General features: G+C 39.8%; 2 protein-coding genes across 8 annotated transcripts in view; one reads left to right on the top strand and one right to left on the bottom strand.

Moving 5' to 3' along the window:
• Positions 1 to 12,923, top strand: part of FRY (FRY microtubule binding protein) — a 209,062-nt gene extending 196,139 nt beyond the window's left edge. For 4 of the 7 annotated variants that reach the window (XM_072404363.1, XM_072404338.1, XM_072404345.1 and 1 more), the window contains exons 59-62: positions 4,883 to 4,900; positions 8,028 to 8,138; positions 9,183 to 9,385; positions 11,449 to 12,923. In XM_072404363.1, coding sequence (XP_072260464.1) covers positions 4,883 to 4,900; positions 8,028 to 8,138; positions 9,183 to 9,385; positions 11,449 to 11,707 — 591 coding nt within the window. In that variant the 3' untranslated portion in view covers positions 11,708 to 12,923. The other 3 variants (XM_072404355.1, XM_072404400.1, XM_072404391.1) reach the window with 3 other exon arrangements.
• Positions 12,924 to 15,392: 2,469 nt separating this feature from the next.
• ZAR1L (zygote arrest 1 like) lies at positions 15,393 to 19,900 on the bottom strand. The gene is made up of 4 exons (XM_072431139.1): positions 19,361 to 19,900; positions 17,944 to 18,036; positions 15,972 to 16,046; positions 15,393 to 15,720 (listed from the first exon to the last, which is right to left on the bottom strand). Exons 1-4 carry the CDS (start codon positions 19,886 to 19,888, stop codon positions 15,577 to 15,579), a joined length of 840 nt encoding a protein of 279 aa, XP_072287240.1. The 5' UTR covers positions 19,889 to 19,900; the 3' UTR covers positions 15,393 to 15,576.
• Between the last annotated feature and the right edge of the window lie 504 nt (positions 19,901 to 20,404).

Raw genomic sequence — 20,404 nt, 5'->3', positions numbered from 1 at the left:
GGGTTTCCTCCTTTTTAATGCTCTGCCAGGCCTTTACTGCAGCGGCTTTCAGTTGCTGTTTGTTTGTGGGCCTTTCTGTCCGAAGTTTAGTCTTCAACAAGTGAAGTGCATGCTCAATTGGGTTCAGATCAGGTGACTGATGTGGCCATTCAAGAATATTCCACTTCTTTGCTTTAATAAACTCCTGGGCTGCCTTGGCTATATGTTTTGGGTTAATGTCCATATTGTCCACCTCAGAATTCATTCGGCTGCTTCTGTCCTGTGTCACATTATGGATAAACACTAGTGTCCCAGTGCCATGGCAGCCATTCACACCCAAGTTATCACGCTGCTTCTGCCATGTTTTATAAATGATGTGGTATGCTTTGGATCATGAGCTGTTCCACGCCTTCTCCATACTTTCTTCTTGCCATCATTCTGGTAAAGGTTGATCTTGGTTTCATCTGTCCAAAAAGTGTTTTTTTCTAGAACTGTGCTGGCTTTTTTAGATGTTTTTGAGCAAAGTCCAATCTAGCCTTTCTATTCTTGAGGCTTATGAGTGGCTTGCACCTTGCAGTGCACCCTCTGTATTTACTTTCATGCAGTCTTCTCTTTATGGTAGACTTGGATATTGCTACCCCTACTTCCTGGAGAGTGTTGTTCACTTGGTTGGCTTTGCTTTGTTTCTTTCTCATGATGTACCAAACTGTATATTTTGCTTCTCAATATTGTAGCAGTGTTTTGGATGGGATTTTTCTGTTTTTGCAGCATAGGGATGGCTTGTTTCACCTGCAAAGAGAGCTCCCTTGTCCACATGTTGTCTGTTCACAGCAAAATCTTCCACTTACAAGCACCCCTCCTCCCCTCCCCCCTCAAATCAACTCCTGGCTTTTTATCTGCTTAATTGATAATGACATAACGAAGGAATTGCCCACACCAGCCCATGAAATAGGCTTTGAGTCAATTGTCCAATTACTTTTGAGCCCCTGAAATGAAGTGATTGTGTAAAAAAAAAAAAAAACAGCCTTTAGTTCCTCACATTTTTATGCAATATTTTTGTTCAACCCACTGAATTAAAGCTGAAAGTTTGCAGTTCTACTGCACCTGAGTCATTTCATTTAAAATTTATTGTGGTAATGTACAGAACCAAAATTAGAGAAAAGTTGTCTCTGTCCAAATATTTGTGGCCCGAACTGTATCTCCAAAATCCAAAATATGGATCCAGATTTTTAAAAAAGCACCCTTACACACTCCAAATGATTGTACAATGCTGTGTGGTTGCATGGCATGGTATCAAAATGTCTTGTTTTCTTTAAATCATTTCATTCATTTGTATGTTAATGAAAATAGTTTTACCTGGTTCTGTTTATGCAAAAGTCAGGATGTGCTTGACACAAGTTGCATCAGGTTCCGCCAAGATTGTACGTATGTCATATCTTTCCGTAATCATAGCATGGCAATAGCGGCCCTTGCTTGCAACCTTGATAATGTTCATTCTCCCTGCTTAAATAATCACCTTTATTTTTTTGATAAATACATTCATTCCATGTAGCTAAAATTAAGCTGATACAGCTGATTCAGATTTTTTATCAGGGGAAATTATATGCCAACTGACAAAGGTGTGTTACATATTCCCTGAAAACATTCTGAGTCAATGCTGTTTGTGCTTAATTTAACGTCCTGTGGCATATTGTAACCATCTCTGTACCCATTTTGCTGTAAAGTGAGTCCCTGTCTTGACACCAGCAGCAAATCTATCCACAGAACACAGAGAATTTAGCGACAACTCCAATAAAATATGTGGATAAGTGTTGTCACAATATCCATTGTTATCATGGCGATGTGATTGTATCACCACAGGAATTACTAAGCCCTAAAACTCAACACATTTTTTAGAAGCAATAGGATAGGGTTAAATCGTCTTTTTCACATCATGAGAAACTTTTGTATCTCTGTAACACATGATAAAATATTATTTTTAAAAAATAGTAACAATGTCAATGAAATTAATGAGAATTAAGTATATACTAGACCCAGGAGAAGTAGGGAGCCACAATGGTCCTGGAAGATCTAAGGATGCCAGGTGATAGAAGTTTAGCACCAGGCCTTGCACCAAGATTACTTAGACAGAAATCAGCTTTTGATGAGAGATGAAGGCCTTCACCCTGACACACTATGCTCCCCGTGCAGAGTACTCTTACCTCCCTTAGGTGTGCATGGATCCTGGGTGCAGAGGGTAAGGGCCTTCCTCTTTACCTTGAAAGCCAGACATTCAAAGCTTACTTTGGCCAGAAGGGGCCCATTGGTGCAAATGCAAATGTCACTGGGTTGCCAGACATATATTGGCATTTACTGGCTAGGAAACTCTTGCTGGGCAGGGAAACAGAGCAACACAGGATATCAGCCAGGAGAACACTGAGATGTGCTAGGTGGGAATGCATACCCAGTGCTTGACAGACTGGGAATTTGTTCTCTGCTAGGTCTTTGATGTTGGCCACGAATAGTCAACATTGCTATGTAGAACACAATCATTCTCTCTTCTAAGAAAATGAAACAATTTGACAAAGTCATGACTGTATGTTTTTGGGTGGCAATAACAATTACTTTCAGTCCCTCGATATGCTAGGTATCTATCTTCATACAGCCTGATCCTTGACTTAGCCGGTTTTTATGTCACTCTGGTCTGTTTAGGTCAGCCTCGTTAGTATCTGAATATATTAATCCTATTGAATTTCTGCTGGTAGATAAGTCATGGCCTCATACAGATATGGTCATCCTAACTTTGTACACTTGGTCATGCATTCAGATACATGGTTTCCTATAATATACCCACTGTGGAGGACCTCCAGAACCGATGGCACCCATAAGCATATACCATAGATTGGGCAACAAAGGTCCAACTTTCCAGATTGATGACAACCACAGATTCATAAATAATGACTAAATAAAACTACATTTTTAAGAACAGGGAGTAAAATACTGGCCTGGTGTGGACTAATGTTGTGGTGCACAGCGTGTAGCGGCATCCAGCCTCTATTTTAAAATGTCCCTTCGGTAACAAATGTAAATTTACCAGTTTAACTGTAGCTTGTCTGACCATTAAAACTTTTCTTCTAACACGTGTTGTGGTAAAGCCATTTATTAAAAGAACAGTCAAAACTGGATATGATTTATGTTTTCTAACACCATTTACCAAAATACTCAGCAAGTGAATTGCAGTGCACTGTGGTGTTGGTGTATTGCCCACTACTGTTCTTAAAGCCAATGACAAAACATGCAACTTTAAAGACAACAGTCTTAGCTTGACCATAATGTTAAATTCTATATTAAAGTGGACCTATGACTGAGTGATGTAAGTTGTCATTTCTAAGAATTCTATTTGCCTGGATATAAAACTGGCCTTATGCTGTCAGTAGTTTTTCACACATAGAAAACAAGCATGTAGATAACCACAGCACAAGTTGTGTGAAAACCTAATCACCTAAGCTACATACTAATTGTGAGTCTGTGATTCAGAAGGTATTAGAGGCAAGAATCAAAACACCAATCAGGTATTTTTTACAACTAATTCAGCAATGGTAGCTTACCTAATCTGCTAGTATTGGTCCACTTTAAGTCACTGACGTACTTATTAGGTTTCCAGCTAGGGCATAATTTGTAATGTTTCTTGCCACACTACTGGCAAAAAGCCTTTTCCTATTATAACTACTATGCCTACTCATCCTGGCTGCTTCTATTATGAACAAGGATACTAAGGAAAGTGAGTAGAGTTGCAAATATTGTCTCTGTGTGCTATTTCTTTAGTTCCTATACCATCAGTAAATTACTGCAAGTCATTATGCAGAAGAAGCACTATTTCTGACCTTGTCTTGAAAGGCTGCCACTTGAAACAAATACTAATACTAATGGTGATAGGAATGTGCCTTTAAGTACACTCTTCCCAATGGGAATAAAGACAATAAAAATAAAATAGAGGTTCTAACCCTTTCCTTTTCTTAGTTATCTGTTATTGATTTGGCCAGAACCACGCCAATTGCTTTATATAGTAAAAAAATAAATGCAGGCCATAGTTTGGGAATATTATCTTGTACAACATATTAGTGTATGTGTGCATCCATTCAAGGATCAGACTTGTATTGCAAGTGTTTTCATCCCTAACATAGAGAACAGTGTTGCAACAGCCCAAGAGTGATTCCTGAAGACTTGAAAGTAGAGCAAGTGAAAGAAAAGATATAAAAGATGATTCCTCTACTAACAATTCCTCTGTGTTTTATTAGACTGATGTCCATTATTGGGACATTTATAAGAAAAACTTGAAACAAGGAACAATTAAAATTTTACTCCTTGCAACCAGCAACTTGATTTCACATTCAAACTAATTTATTAATTGAATCTGGTTGCTGTTGGCATCATTCATTCTATCCTTTCATCCAGTTTTTTTTATTGGCAAAGCCTATTCTTTTTTTTTTCTTCTTAAACCAGTAACAACCGTCCTGACTCTAACACTGGGCTTTGTTTATGGCAGCATCTGAAAGATGCACTGACTGAGCATATATGTTCAATAAATTCAAAGCAACCAAATAAAATGTAAGTAAAATAAAATAGAGGGTTGTGAAGGACAACACAGTTTGTGTTTTGTGCCCACTTTTACACAAGTCCACTGTTTTCATAAATTAATGTTTTTTCTCACTAGTCTGGTGTTCCTGTCACTATTATACTTAGCTTGTGTAGCCACCCTGCATGCTTTAGGTATAACACCTTTTCAACCCCTCTGAAGGTTGAAAAATGGCCGCTAGCACTGCTTAGCGTGAAGCTGTGACAGATCTGTGTTCTTTGTGTTGCATGCATTGACTTGACACTGTCCTCTCTTCTCCTGTTCTTTTACTCCATGCTCCCTGACTAGCAAATGGAATCTCTTGCAGTAAGTGTCTTTTCTTTCTCCTATATTTTTCTTTTTGTAGTAAATGCCCATTGTTAACTATACCTTCCAGCTGCAACTGTTCTCTTACATGGTCTCTAATTTTATATGAATGCCTATTAGTGATATAAGCTGCAGAAGAATTACTATCCAAGCAACCGGGGACAGTGCTTGTCGGTCTGGAATAAAATGTCTGTGGCTGGAAAGCAGCTGCATGCACAATAGAAAGTGTGGCAAGCGCACATTTGCAGATTGGCATAGTTGACCTGTGCCTACATTGAGCAGGGACAAGGATTGCTTGTCCAAATATACAGCAGGTATCTCAGAAAACAAATTCTTCCCTTTTGACTATAGATAGACATACTGCATACTTGTATTTTATTAGCCTATTTAAATACTGTGCCATTATTCTAGACTGGGTTAGGATTGGTAATACAGGTACTTCGGTGGGTGAGGGGGAGTCATTCAGCTTGGAGTGATAATGGTTGTTAAAGCCCTGTGATAATAATTTGTTACTGCAGATATCAGTAAGATTCCAGCATATTTGTGCATCTTCACATATTTTATTTATATTTGGGTGACAAAGATTGTATGCCTACAGACCTTAGTGATAGAAATCTGTTCCTGCTGTTTAAGGCATATTTGTGGATCTGCACATTTTCAAAGCATAATGATGTATGCGTGCATATTTAAAAACAGACAATGCATGTACATTTCCGTGCAATGAAAAAAAAAAAAGCCAAACAATCTATGTGTTCTGTACCATCAGTGAGGCTTGGCTGGACAGACAATCTGCTTTTTTATCATGTTGCATTTGCACTGGGAAATTGTGTAACTGTTAAGTGGCAAATCCATTAACCTCTGTATAGCACAATCAAAATGTGGATGATGTATGAAGTCATAATATTTTTTGGGCTTGAAAACAGAAGCTCTGCACTATATTATCATGTTAAAACAAATGCTTGCATAAACAAAAGACATGACCAATTTTAACATGAGCACTGTTTGCTACAGTGTTAGTTGTCACGTGGACATCATTATTGCATATGTAGACTTTGCTTTCAGCTTCATTACTGTTTAATCTAGGGTCTATTGTTTGACATAAAATACATAAAGAATACATATAGTCACTAGGGGAGGACATTACACATTTGTAGTATAGTTATTTATAGATGGAATAACCAGAGATCCAAATTAGAAATCACGTTAATCCTAATAATAATAGCGCTAAAAGTTCTTACTAAAGAAATATTGTACTAGGTCTTTGGACATGAATGGGTTAAAGGATTGGCGGTGTGTTTTCCTTCATTTGTGGTTCATATCTGTAGCCTAAAGGTAATAAACACTCATTGCAGAAAACCAATTTGATGCCAAATTCACAGGAATCTGCCTCCTCCCAGTGTCTTATTTGTGCTATCTCTTATCTGTGTCTGGTATGCAGTCAGCAGCCTGAAAATAATTTGAGCAAAACATAGAGAAATAAGCACTACAAGCAGCACATGGATAAAGGATGCAAACTATGCAGTCCCAATTTGATTATGCATTGGGCTGAACCTCTATAGAGAACTCTGCAGATTCCATTTGGGTCACCGTGTAGCAGCCCCAGCAGTAGCGGCTATGAAAGTAAACTAATCATTCATCTTGTCATTCACATTCATACCTGTTCTTTTCCAAGGCTATTTTCAGGGGTCACAGACATTTGCCAAGTGCCCAGATTGCAAAAATTGTAAAACAGCCCTAAAGTTATTTTACTGTATATATTGTAATGGGGCCCTCCATGTGTGCAGCAGCATGACCCACCTCAATGTTGTTTGGAGGACCAAAGGTTAACCAATATGTGCATATCCTCTGGGAATGCATGTTAACATATAAAGTGGTTGAGCTTTATTATTATACTATATTAATTCTGGCTCTTTTTATCAGGATTTCTATTCTAGTCTATTAGAAAAGCAACATAAAAAAAAATATCTGTCATCAGTATTCCATATCTCATCTAGTGTACCCAATAGTAAAATCTGAAGGTCATGTAGTAAAATGAAATGAAATGCATTGTCTGACCAGTCTCTATGAATCATACAACCAGCCTGGCCATACAAGAAAAGAATCTTGTTTCACTGCACAAATATTTAAACAATTCAGCTTTGATGTATATTTCATCTCCTCAAGCAGGCTGCATACGCACGTGCAATAATTGTCGTTGGAAAGGATCTTTCACGATCCTTTCTAACGACAAACTACTGCACAATGCATGAACAAGTGCTGCACATACAGAACCGTTCTGCTCTAGGGAGAGGGGAGAACGACGGAGCAGCGACTCAACTTTCACTTGCATTACGATCGTTCGTCATCCATTGTCCATTGATCCGCCAGGACGGTCATTTGGATGATGGACGACGGGCGCTGTACACACGGCAGATTCTCGTCCGATATCAGCCCTGAGCCAATTAATATACGAGAACCATTGCAAGTGTGTACGTAGCCTAAGATATCTGGCAAAACTTTCTCTTTTAAATCGGGAACATTGTTGTTTTAGATGTTTTAAAGATTATTTGGCTGCTTGGATACAGAAGTGAATAGAATTCCAAAGAGCAATATTTTTAAATACTAGATCTCAGCAGCAGACAGTAAAGGTGACGACCTCTAATATCACAGGCCTCCTAAAATTTAGAGGTTGTAGTAGGTATGCCGCAATTGGCAAAGTTATTAATAGGCATTTACTGTACTTATTTGTGTGATGCTTTGATTTAAAAAGTTTACATGACCCATAGAATCCTAACAAACTTTTATACACCAAAAGACATCAGGTGTCTCGATTAGAATTGTTTGACTGACCTTACATTGTCCCCATTTTAGGTATTGACTCGTCCCAAAAAAGCTTCATTTTCAGAGCCGCTTCTACCTATCAAATAAATGGTTATCATTTGTACCTAAATTTAGTCTGTGCCTTGTACAATCATCATGTTGGTATACAAATCATGTTTATTTGCATTAACTTAACAGAAAGATCATTTGAACTGTACAAGTAATGAAAACATTGGAGTAGACAGAAATAAAAGTATGTGTGTTTTTTATTGTAGCAGGCAAAATGTATGCCGTGTTCTAAAATAAATATTTGTTCATATGATTGCAGCAATTGGAACTGTGTCAACGATTGTACAAGCTTCACTTCCAGCTCCTGCTGCTTTTTCAGTCTTATTGTAAACTAATTGGGCAAATCCACGAGGTTAGCACCGTGCCCGAGGTAAGTAGGTGTGCTCAGTGTATTATATTATAAAGACAAGTCCTTTTTCAGTTATACTCGTGTAACACAAAAGCATTAAAAAAATGTTTTCTTTTTCATCCATTGAATGACACAGGAAGTTTTTCACATTTGGGTTATGCTGCTGCCTACAAAAGAATTTAACATTGGCAAATAAAACTGTAGTCCAGCTTAGAATGTCCCCTCCTACTACCATCATGCTTTAGGGTTTTGTGTATTTTTACTAACACCATTTTTCTATTCTTGTATTGGTATCATCATTTAAGACCGTTCTTAATCACTGCTAGAACTGATCTTTTTAATTTGCATGAATATAGCACAGCCATCCTCCCTTGCTCTTGAAGAGCTACATATGAACTGCACTGGACTGAATGTTATGAGGATAGCCTGGAAGTGACCTTCAGACTTTGGGTTCCACGTAAGGTGCTTTCCAGACTCAGATCTGGTAACAAGTTAGCTGTGCTGGATGCAGACTCATGTTCAGTATTTTTCCCATGTCCACTTTTCTTCCCACCATACAACATAAAGAGGTGAGGGGTTCTAGCTGTTTCAGTTTGGGTAATACCCAAGGCTATGCCCTTTACCATGAACCTTATGTTGCCTTACTGGCATTCTGTCACCCAAGGATCCCAATGGTTCTTTAACTACTTGCAATATCTTGCCAATACCTGCATTGAATCTTCTTCTCCTACTATTTATTTTGTCATCAAAATCTCTTCTAGACAGCAGTATGAAAAAGACTTCCTGTGTCCCCTTCCTGTGTGAGGATTTTAGATGCAACAAGTAATAAATATTTAAAATGTAAATGGAAATCCTCTTGCAGACAGAAGAGTTGGAAGATTTAGAGAAGGTGAATCATTGAAACAGTCACAGACACTTCACAGAAAAAAAACGACTAAAAAAATATATAACACATACAGTCCAGCAAATTCAATCTAAGAAAATCATAAGAAGAAAGTTTTGGAGAATTATTTCCATTATTCCAATAATTTCCATTAACCCGTTTTATTGTTTTATTGTTAACAGTTGTTAAACATGTCAAGAGAACTAAATGAGCTTAAAAAGAACCTGAAGGAGGCCAGTGTATACATTGCAGCAGAGTCTCTCAATATGGATGCAGCTTCATATGAGCCCACCTTCAGTTCCACTGAGTTTGCCATACAGTCCATGTTGGAGTGTTTGAAGAATAATGAGCTTGGGAAAGCAATAAGGCAGATCCGTCATTGCAGGTGAGTTTGGAGATACAACACCAATATGAAGGTTCAGTAAAGAAGAGGACTGGTTTAGATTCTAAAACCTCCTTTAGGTCTATTACTATAACCTTATAATAATATTATTTCAATCTCTGAACCTGGGAGGCCTTCTAATATGCAAATTGTATAATCGGACATTAATTCAGACATTAGCTTCTTCTGAGCCCTGAGTTTTCTTTAAAAAGCTTCTGAAAGGTTTAGGGGTTAATCTATATCATAGAGGAAAGTATGTTACTCTGTAGAATTCCAGCTATCCTGGAACATTACATTTCTACTTTCTACTAAACGAATTATATATGGCAGGTAAAGTCTAAAGCATTTTGCAAGTAATTTTGTATTTCTTTTGTTTTATTAACAAATGTTAAAAGAACCTTACAGATGAGGAGTATATTAAGAGGATATATACATAACACAGGAGAAGAGGAAAGGTCCTGAAACTAGATGATTTAAAGCACTCGAGGCACAAGTTAAAAATGCCGAGGCGGTAGAACAAGAGATCAACATGTCTGATAGAGAAAGTTATTTTGCTTATTACAGTATTTCTGTCTATAGAATAATAATGTCAATCATGTGCCCACACTGCCAACATGTAATAAAACATATTGTTGTTTTAGTACAAAATATTTTGAATAGATAGAATGTATTTAATGAGACACTCAGTAGAATATTATCTTTGAAAAAATCCTCATAAACCGACAAATTGTAAATTCTGGAAAGTAGAAGGAAGACCAAAGACAAATCAAAGATACCATTCCTGTACACCATTATTACTACTAATATGTGTGCATTTAACATTTTTATGTATGCTTATTCTTTAAATGCATGCCTTGTGTAGACATCCAAAAGCCTCTGAGAGGACTTGTTGGGTGCCACCATATTGGTTGCAATGTCAGCAACCCAAGGAGAATTGAATCTTTTAATTCAAGTGACTCTTGGAGTAATTCAGATCTTCTCAATAAATGGTTATATAGGGAGGGGAAAGAGGTGCTGGGAGAATGCAAATAGTAATTAGACAATCCCAGAATAGGAGATGGCTTTGATAGGGCTGTTCTACCTACCTGACAAATTTTCTAGCATCTTCAAAGACATTTTGCAAGTGAATAAAAAAACATTTATGGAAAGGCAAGTAAGCATTTCATGAAGATGCTTGATTTATCTGTGTTTAACAATGGGCAATTATGCGACAATTGTCCATTGAGTATTGGATTGTTATATTCAAATATTTGCATAGTAAAACTGGGTTAAACAAATACTGGTTAAATAGAAAATGCATATAGTCTTAAGGTCATGCACTACATAATATTTTTGATAGATTAGGTTTGATAAAAGCATTGAATCTAGTGCTCTTGCATTAGAAATTGGGGCACTCTTGATCAATGTTTACTTCATATATGGAACACTAATCACGAATGCCATATAATTTGTTACATAGATATACAGCATAAAGCATTTTGTAACAATTGCTAGCCAATAGGAGCTTTCACTATAACAACACTTTTGTGTCAGTTGCCATTGTAAATGTTGGGTAGTGATCTCCTTGGCTGGTGGGAACACGGTGTCCTCGCTTTTTCAGGAATGTGCATGCATGCCCATTCCTATTTTGCAAAGAATTCTTTGGTGGTCTGGGGCTTCGGGGGCCAGCGGCCAGAGCCACGGACCATGTCTCCTATATGGAATTGCATGCTCAGATCATGGATAGTACCATGCCCCCTCTTCTTTTTTATGATGACAGCCCTGGTTGTGAAGGATCATTCCTGACTGCATATTGGCTTTCCTGGTCAATGGTGTTTGGTGGTAACTAGATGAACATTCGATATCAAGGAAATGTTGATACTGGTTGTGCACCCATTGGCCACCTTTACTTGAATCTTGATGTTCTTTGTGTATTTCCTCTGGATTCTGTAAAATAGATCAGTCATTTTGCTCTTTCCTTGTTTGGGACAACTCGTCTTGTATTTAAAACTAAAACTGTATCTAATATATGCAAAAAAAATTAACTACAAACACCTAATGCAGCCTAATGCACATTTGTATTGTAGGAAGCTGTGGCCTAATGACATATTTGGAAGCAGTGCTGATGATGAGGTCCAAACACTACTGAACATCTACTTCCGTCACCAAACCCTCGGACAGACTGGCACATATGCTCTTGTGGGCTCCAACCAGAACCTGACTGATATCTGCACCAAGCTTATGGATCTGAACATGGAGATCCGGGACATGATACGCCGTGCCCAGAACTACCGCGTTGTCTCGACTTACCTCCCTGAATCCAGTGTCACGGGCACTAATCTTTGACAAGAATCCTATGCCACTCAACTTTTCCCAGCTGGAGGTTCTGCCCTGCCTGACTGACATCACTCAGTATCTTCTCAGTGTTCCAAAGGCTCAGTCACAATGTTATCATTCCTGCTGACCCCCATCTTTATTGTCAGGCAAATCAAGCTGGCTAATTGGATCTGTAGCAATACTGTAAGGACAGCGTTGATTGAAGCTGAACCACAGTGGCCCAGGATGATTTTGCCAATGGCCTGTTGCTTTGGACAGCTCTTGTGAATTTAACAAAGTACTTAATGTCTGAAGTGACTTCCATTGTGTACCAAAGCCTACTTATCTGAACCCTACTTCCTTTCTATAATCCTTTATCCTAGGATGGCAAAAGTGCAATGTTTCCTTTACAGAAGAAAAAAAATGATATATGTATAGTATATTTTTTGTTGCTCTTAATACTTAAAAAAAAAAAAAAAAAATACTTTTCCATTTCTGTTGATCAGTCCACAGGCAGAATGAGGCTGGCCGAAGAATACTGGTTATTGTGATTGGTCTATAGCTGAGAGCCTGTTCATATGAAGGCTGATTGTATAATGAGATTGTAATTATCCTGTACACTGTCATTTTGAGAAGGAATACTGTATTACACGCTGCTACAACTGACATTTCCTACTGTCAACAGGCTACTGTGGCTGCCATACTGGATAATAATCAGTATTGGAATGCCCTGATCAGTTTAATTTTTATTTTAAAAAGAAATCGGGCTAGTTTTTATTAAAAGAAATTGCTTTTTGGACTATTTATTTATTCTACGAAAATGGTGATTTGACATATTGAAAGTGGAAGTTTAATTAATAACCACAACTTTTTTCATCTGTCATGCATGTTTTTTTTTCCTTTTTGCTTTTTGAAATGTATATTTGGATGATGCAAAGTCTGAATGTCACAAAGAGAAATTCTGAGTTCTTTTTATTTAGTAGAAGAGGATTCTGATTTATTATATGCATATTATATTAATATATATATTGGTATAAATGTGTTTTTTTCTGTTTTTTTTTTTTTGTTCCTTGTGTTGAGTGTGAATTGAATTGCATGTAATTCTTTCGCACACCTGAGGCATTTTCATTCATAATCTATGTAATTTATTCACCTTGTACAGAAGACTTACAGTTTTGTGATGTAATGAAGACTATTTTTGTTGAGTACACTCACTGAGATACATGATAAAGTTATTCAATCACTACTGACAAGTATGTTTTCTTTTATGAGATAGATTTGTTACAATTGGAAAAGTTTTCAGGTAAAGTGTGATTTGGGCTGCTTATATGCCGATATTTTGGTAAAGTGAAGAGTTGTATGAAAGTTGGTGAAACAAGCTTTGAATGTCCTTTCCAGTCACCTTTATCTAATAATGTCTCCACATTGGTATAGAGACATGCTTTTATGTTAATACTTATTAATCCTGGTTGAAATTCTCATGCTTTGCCATGTGGTTTGGCTTTCCAGAGCTAAATCACAAATTCTCCAATAAATTGAGTCCTGAACGCTGACTTGCCATTTAAGAACACAACATATTGTGGAGTTTTGGACTCTTCTTCCACGGTACAGGTTTCTTGCAGCTGGTATCAGGTTTTTCTGTTGGATTTTTGCTAAATTCATGAACATGATGCTGCCATCCTGCTTCAGAGTGGTTACATGAGCTAGGCGGCAGCATTACTTGTCCCTTTCCGATGCCAATAAAGCCAAATTTTTAAGGCCCATAGAGATGTAAAACATGATCATTTCCAGTGAACAAATGAGCACTGTACACACAGCTCCAATATGTTCCATGGAGAATGACCAAGCAGGACCTGTGCTTTTCTTTATACCAATATGAAACTGTCATTCCCAATCAGTTGTTTTTCAATATGACACAGCAAATACATGAAAAATGCCTGGGGACCATTGTACATATCAGATTTTTGCCTCAGACCATCTGACACATGTACAAAGCTTTATGCCTTAGGGGCAAACTTATAGCCTGGATTGATTGACCCTCTGCAGCTGATAGCTCAGATGCCACCAAGGTTTTGGGTAAATCAGACAGATCATCCTAAGGAAGGCTTGGGAACCTTTCAGGCCGCACAATGCATGGGGAGCCGTGTGTCACTCAAGGGGGAAAGAAACATTCCCCAGAGTGACATCGTGATGCCCAAACCCTCCCATTGGATGTGATGGGAGAGTGAGCTTGTTGTGTCTATAATGGGGGACATGGGCCGTGGCTCTGGACGCAATGTAGACAACAGGCTATTTGGAGAGTAGGACAAAGGTGTTAGTTTTCATACAACAGATGTATACTGAGCTACAGTTTTCTTTGTTAGGGTCCAGCACTTCTGTAGGTATCAATATAACCCAAAAAGCTCAGGCTTCTCGAATCTTTTGATGGATGAGAAATTATCAACATTCCCATGAGTTAATAAAATGTTGCCTTCTTTGAGCCTTTGGTAGACTTCTAAAACACACAGCAGATATTTCTAAGCTGTTACTGGCAAACCAGCTTCTGTAGTCTTTGTTGTGACCTATGGCAATCGATAGTTAAGAAAATGTAATCTAAAAGGTGCAAGCACAGTAACTTATAGGTCAGGCTGCAGTATGCCATTCAAAGTTTTGTAATAAACATTGGCAACTAGTGCATCACGTTTACAGCACTTATTACTTTGACTTGTTGGGCTCAGGTCCTTTGGCCTTCTTTTGCCTGGCTCACCCAAACCTATGGCAGGGGACCGTCTTCCTTAAGGGAGCCTCATAAGTGATGGACCCTTAGCATGGTGTGCACTTTTTTGTTGTTGAATCACTCACTGATGTATTACCTAGCTGTACTACAGCAGATACAGTCTGGCCATGCAGTACAACTATATGAGCACCCCCACTAAAAGCTTCCATCTGCATTTTCTTTCTCTGTATAGATTTAGCCAATTGAACTTACTACTAGATTGTACCAAAATCTCAGTTTACCAAAGACATCTATAGCCAATGCTTATATATTTTTAATAAAATATTTGAAGTGTTTAAAACTTGGCAACATCTTGGCCTCCACCTTTTAATAGATTCAACACTGAAAATCTCTGCAGAGATATTTCCCCTTCTTAGGCTTTGTACACATCTAAGATTCTTGTCTTTATTCTCACTTCAGGGCACATCTCAGAAGATAATCTGACGTGTACAGCGGCTGTCTGGCAGATCCACAAAGGATGGAAGATAGACAACTGCAATGGAAGGGAAGGTAGAGCACAGCAGGGGTGCCACTCACTTTTTCCCCCTCCATAGAACAGAGCTGCATGGCTAGTGCTCGTTCATTCATCTCTGTCTGTGTGATAGTTTCCAATGACAAAAAAAAAAATCTTGCTGTAGATCAGATATTCAATGTCAATGATGCATTACAGCCACTGCAAAACAAATGTAAACACTGCTGGCAACCAAATGCCACAGCCAGCCCAAAAACTACCAAATGCTCCAGACACCTGCAAGTGAGAACCCTGGGATCTGTTACCCATGTATTTGGCAAACCCATGAGCCTTCATTTGTTACCTAATAGGCATTTCATTGAAGATTTCACGCCAGCTCTTGCTCAGACAAGATTCCACCACGCCCACAACCCCAAAGATGTGACATCTCCAGGTGGAATCTTTACCGCCTAAACTCTGGGAGGTTATTCAAAATTACAACACATCCATACTGTGAAAGAAATTTTTTTTATTTACAATGTATACAAAATATAGCCACACTACAAGACAGATACAAAAATCATTCCATTAGCCAGTGCCAGGGTCAAAAACCAGGATCCAGTGCCAGTTCAACACCAAAGAGTGCCATGCAGTTCAACAAGGTGCATTTCAGTTGGAAAGCTCTGATCCACATCAGACGATATATTTGAAGCTGTAAGTGTTGTCACAAGACAGCCTTTTGTTTTTGCAGCGACCACACAATTCCTGACGATGGGGCCTCTTCAGATCTATGTGTCTTTTCTTCTGGGGACAGGAGCAGCGAGTCTTTGAACAAGCCTATAGCGAGTGTAGAAACAGTCAGCATGCAGATCAAGTTAGGAGCTGCACATGCAAAGTATGAGCCCCATGTGAATGCTTCATACAAGAAAGGCCAGTATTCCATGCAGGACTAAACACAACCCATGTTTTTAGAAACACTTCCAACATAACTGATCATCCCAAACAAGTGTTATCCTGATGACTTTCCATGCATTTGTTTTGGCCACACCAACCAGTATTACATCTTAAGATATTAAAACTTAAGTTACCTGGCACTGAATCGCTTCCACTCTATAGGGATTAAATCCTTTCTGACATTTGCGGCAAAGCTGTTTAAAATAGACCTGAAAATGTAAACAAATAAGTTTAACACATTGCTTCCATCCAGTCAAAGTAAAGAATGTCAAGCCAAAACTGACACAGCAAGTTTTATGGTTACTAAATCTGTTTGATACATGAAAGTGACATCTTTCATTGATTAGACTGATAACTTCCTAAAATATGAATTTTCCCCAGAGGTAGCACAGACAGCAAATAGGAACCCGATAGAGCAATTAATCCACATGGAATCCAAGAATAAATATTTGGCTTTGCAGGGTTTAGATTATGTACAGAAAAAAAAAAATAGCTGAAATTCTGCTTTATTGTCCAAATACTACAGCAAAGAAAAAAAGTGCTCCGCTTGTACAGGGTGACTAGTCAACAGTAGGTTCTTTACCAGGGTTCCACCAGAAATTGCTAATTGCTCAAGAAACTCTTAGCAATGTGTGCCCCAGTTGCCACTAACACCAATGATTGTTTTGGCTATCTCTTAAGGGTGACATTCTTCTCACTGGCCAGCAATGTAAGGCATTTTTCCAAATGACCACCACATTAATGTACTGTGAGCTGTAAATATAGCAATTATAGAAGGGGTTCCCTAAGAGCTGAAAGATATTTCAAGGGAAAGGAGTTAGAAAGGTTTACTGGTCTAGAAAATGACTGGGGAAGGATCAGAACTCATATCAGGAATTACTTCAGTCAGAGGCCATTTGGAAAGATTCACTGCCTCTGGCAAAAGGTTATTGCAGACTGATGTGAGGAAAACAGCCAAAGCAAACTTTTGTTATAGGTACCAACATGATAAAGGTTTGTTATGGTCACGTTGAACATTTTCACCTAAACTTACCAACAGATATACAACAGGAACACAAGGTTTTGCAACTTTTCCCTATTCATATGGTATAGATGCTGTCTGAACATTTGCACAGACGTTCCATGTAGTTATAGATGATTTTGTAACAATGTTACTTTGCATCTATACTGCTTGTACAGTGTACACTGTCACTCTGCTGCTCTATAAATACAAATCCAGAGGCATCCTGAAACAGTTACAATACTTAAGCATTTTGAAAGTAAGAAAAGTAAAAATTGTTTTGGATTTAGTTAAATCTGATCTTTCACCTGATTGTACTGGCCCTTTCCCTATTCACTGCAACATAACAAGGGAAAGACCTGAAAAAAGGAACTTAGACCCATGCTTCTTGTTACTGGAGGCTCGTAGACATCACACCCAGTGATACAGAAGATGGGAGAAAGGATGGCAGAGCATTTGCTGAAACAAATGCCCCAGTAAAGGGCAATGTAAACCAGGCAATAGAAGTGGGTCTATAAAGTGTAAGGGACCTTTAGTTTTAGTGAATTTATGTGATTTTATAGTGAATATGTTCTAATGTTGAGGCTTCTCTTTTAGTGGGAGAGGAGAAACTAAAAGTAAATACAAAAATCCCTGTAGGAGGTGGAAACACTCCCTTCTGTAGTCAATGGAATGCCAACATCTATTTAGAGTGAAGGGAATCCCCCTCTCACCATTACTACCAGAACAGAGTCCCAGAAATCTTTTCCAGTGAAAGGTGCAAAGTTCTGATTATTCACCAGGTCAGATTGTTATGTACATAGACAATATACTCTACAACGTGTTACTCCAGAGGTTGCTAAGGGGTCCCTTGAGCATTTTATGCCCCCGGTCAGTTTAATAGCCAAAAAGATCATTGGTGTAACTATAAGGCCATTCTTTTTTTGAAGATGGGGAGAAGATTCTCTACATGTTCCATTCCTCCCCTATTTATCCAGAACAAAGCTTCATTTTCCAGTTTAAACACAGTGGTGGAGCACGCTAATGGATACCAGAACTCTTAGCACTCCGTGAGCACTGGTGTTCAGGCAACATCCCAATCATTCAATGTGACGCCCATCACTCACCTTGTTACTTCCAGAAATGCACCAAACATATGCACTTTCCCAACGTGTTTTACAGTCTTTGCAGTGGAAATATCCATACTTTTGTTCCAGGAACTAAAAAGACAACAAAGGCTGAGCATTAGTAAAACATCATATGAACTACATACACCCATCATACAAACATAGTACTGCTGACTCCACAAGGCTGGTAATAGGCATAGCATGGATTATCACCAGGGCTGGTAAACATGGCATGGGTGACCCCCCAATCTAGGATGACACAACCCCACCTACAGACATACAACATAGTACTACTGACCCCCACCTACATTGGTAATAGACATGGCATGGGTGACCCACCTAGGCTGGTACATATGCCATGGGTGACCCAACCTATGTTAGTAGATTATAGTTGAACATGTACAGCTTGCCATGTTAGTTGTCACCTCCAACCCTCCCCCAGGGTTTGCACTGAATCTGTGTGATGTGTTAGTGCAAATAATCTGATAAAATAGCACTGTGCTCTAGATCACAAAAAACATGCCAACAGGTAGGTCCAGCCAAGCTAAACTTTTATATCATTTCTCCAGGTGAAGATCAGAGTTTCCACCAAATCAGGGTCTCTTTGGATTTTCCCCCACCTATTATTCTGATAACTAAAAGTGTCACTAAATGAGGGGAAATCCAACAAAGGTCCGGACATATAAGGGGTCCCCAGTACCTTAGTATCTTAGTGCTGCTGACCTTCTGAGCTCTTCCCTGCATCCACTCACTGTTGTAGCCAGGAGGGCCCCCCAACAACCTATGCCATGTGTGCAGAAGCATGAGCAATATGATGGCAACTAGGAAGAAGAAATGGACTGTTGTATCCAACACCTGACCTTTTGGACGGATTAACCGGTATGTAACCATAGAGATTTAAAGGGAGATAACCTTCCAGGTAACATGTAGTATGGGATTTAGTGATGGGCACAATTAATTACAGCTAAACTACCCCCCTTCCCCAGAGTTTTGTACATCTCTCCCCTCAATGGGAGGTACTGACTAGGGAAAGGGTGCTTTATGGTAGGATTGTTTTCAGTGGATGGCATTAGCAGTAATACCCAGCATGACAGAGGGGAAAAAAAGGAGGGTGTCTTTAGTGTGGGAAGTGCCCAATGTGAGGGTAGGTTGCAAAGCAGAGGTAGGGGTGGAAACAAGGAGCAGCAACTATGCTTAAAGTGTGGGGTATTATTGCAGTGTTAAGGGGGCATCTCTGAGAAAGGAGGGGGTCAGAGGGTGCCTAACATGTAGATGTGCCCCCTATGGGGCAAGGAGAGGTAAGAAGGAATTGTCTCATTCTCACTGCCCTCGAATACCCCCCCCCCCCCCCAGACTGGACATCCCTCTTGAACTTATGCAAGGTCAAGCAAGAAAATGCAACCTCCACCTCACATACCTGAAAGGCGGATTTCCTGATTTCCTCGTTGTCCAGGACATCTCCGCTCTCCTCTAGGTTCTCCTCGGGGGCAGGCTCCTCCTCCTCTCTCTCCTCTGGCTCCGCCTGGCGCTCCTCATCCTGGCCGTTCCTGCGGTCTGTGCGGCGCAGGGAGAGGAGGCGGCGCTCCAGGACCGGGGAATAGACGGCTAGCGGGCGGGAGAAGCGCACAGTGTCAGGCGGTGGAGGGGGCCTCCGGAGGGTGCGTGGCCCCAGAGAGCACTGAACCCCAACATCCACCCTCGGGTTCACTTGCACCCCCACCTCCTTCGTGTTGGCCCGGCGCAGGCGTGGGGTGAGGTTAGGGTTGACTTGGGACAGGATGGCCTTTAGCTGCGCACGCTGCAGGTTGTCCAGGTAATCAGCGGGCTCTGCGCTCTTCCCAGACTTCCAGGTGGCCTGCTTGTTCCTGCCGGGGGGCTGCGGAGCGGCCGGGGGGTGTCCATAGTGTTGGTAGGCGCTGAATGGAGAGAACATGAAGCCGGCCATAGCTGCCCTGTATGTGAGATCCAGAGGGAGGATCGCTCCCCATTTATCAAGGTGCGGATCAGCTGCAGCTCATCATATAATCACCAGCCAGGGCTGCTTATAGGGGAACTCCACCAGAACACTGATCACACCATACACCTGAATACCGACCTATCCCCTTATACTCACAGATCTGATCATTCAGAACCAAATTGTATTCAATACTTGTAATCACATTGAATTATTGATCATGCAAAGAGAGAAGCTGATTGGCTGAAATTCTCATCATGTAAAGTTTAATTCTGAATTACAACACTGATGTAACAATTGGGGGGGGGGGGGCGACCTGATGCCTAGCCTCCTATGTCAACCCCCCATTCCTCATTCCTGCCCTAATAGTTGCTGCGCCTTGTTATATCGCCACCACCCACTGTCACCACCTCTGCTTGGGGTCACATACCTGAACAGAGGTGAGTGACAGTGGACTCGGCATTGGAGGAGGTCACAAACAATGATCTCCATCACTGGGCAACTCTG

This window comes from Pyxicephalus adspersus, chromosome 1 (genome assembly GCF_032062135.1).
Source record: "Pyxicephalus adspersus chromosome 1, UCB_Pads_2.0, whole genome shotgun sequence".
NCBI classification, from domain to species: domain Eukaryota; kingdom Metazoa; phylum Chordata; class Amphibia; order Anura; family Pyxicephalidae; genus Pyxicephalus; species Pyxicephalus adspersus.
The sequence above is the reverse complement of the archived record's forward strand: the minus strand, read 5'-3'. Positions and strand labels throughout refer to the sequence as shown.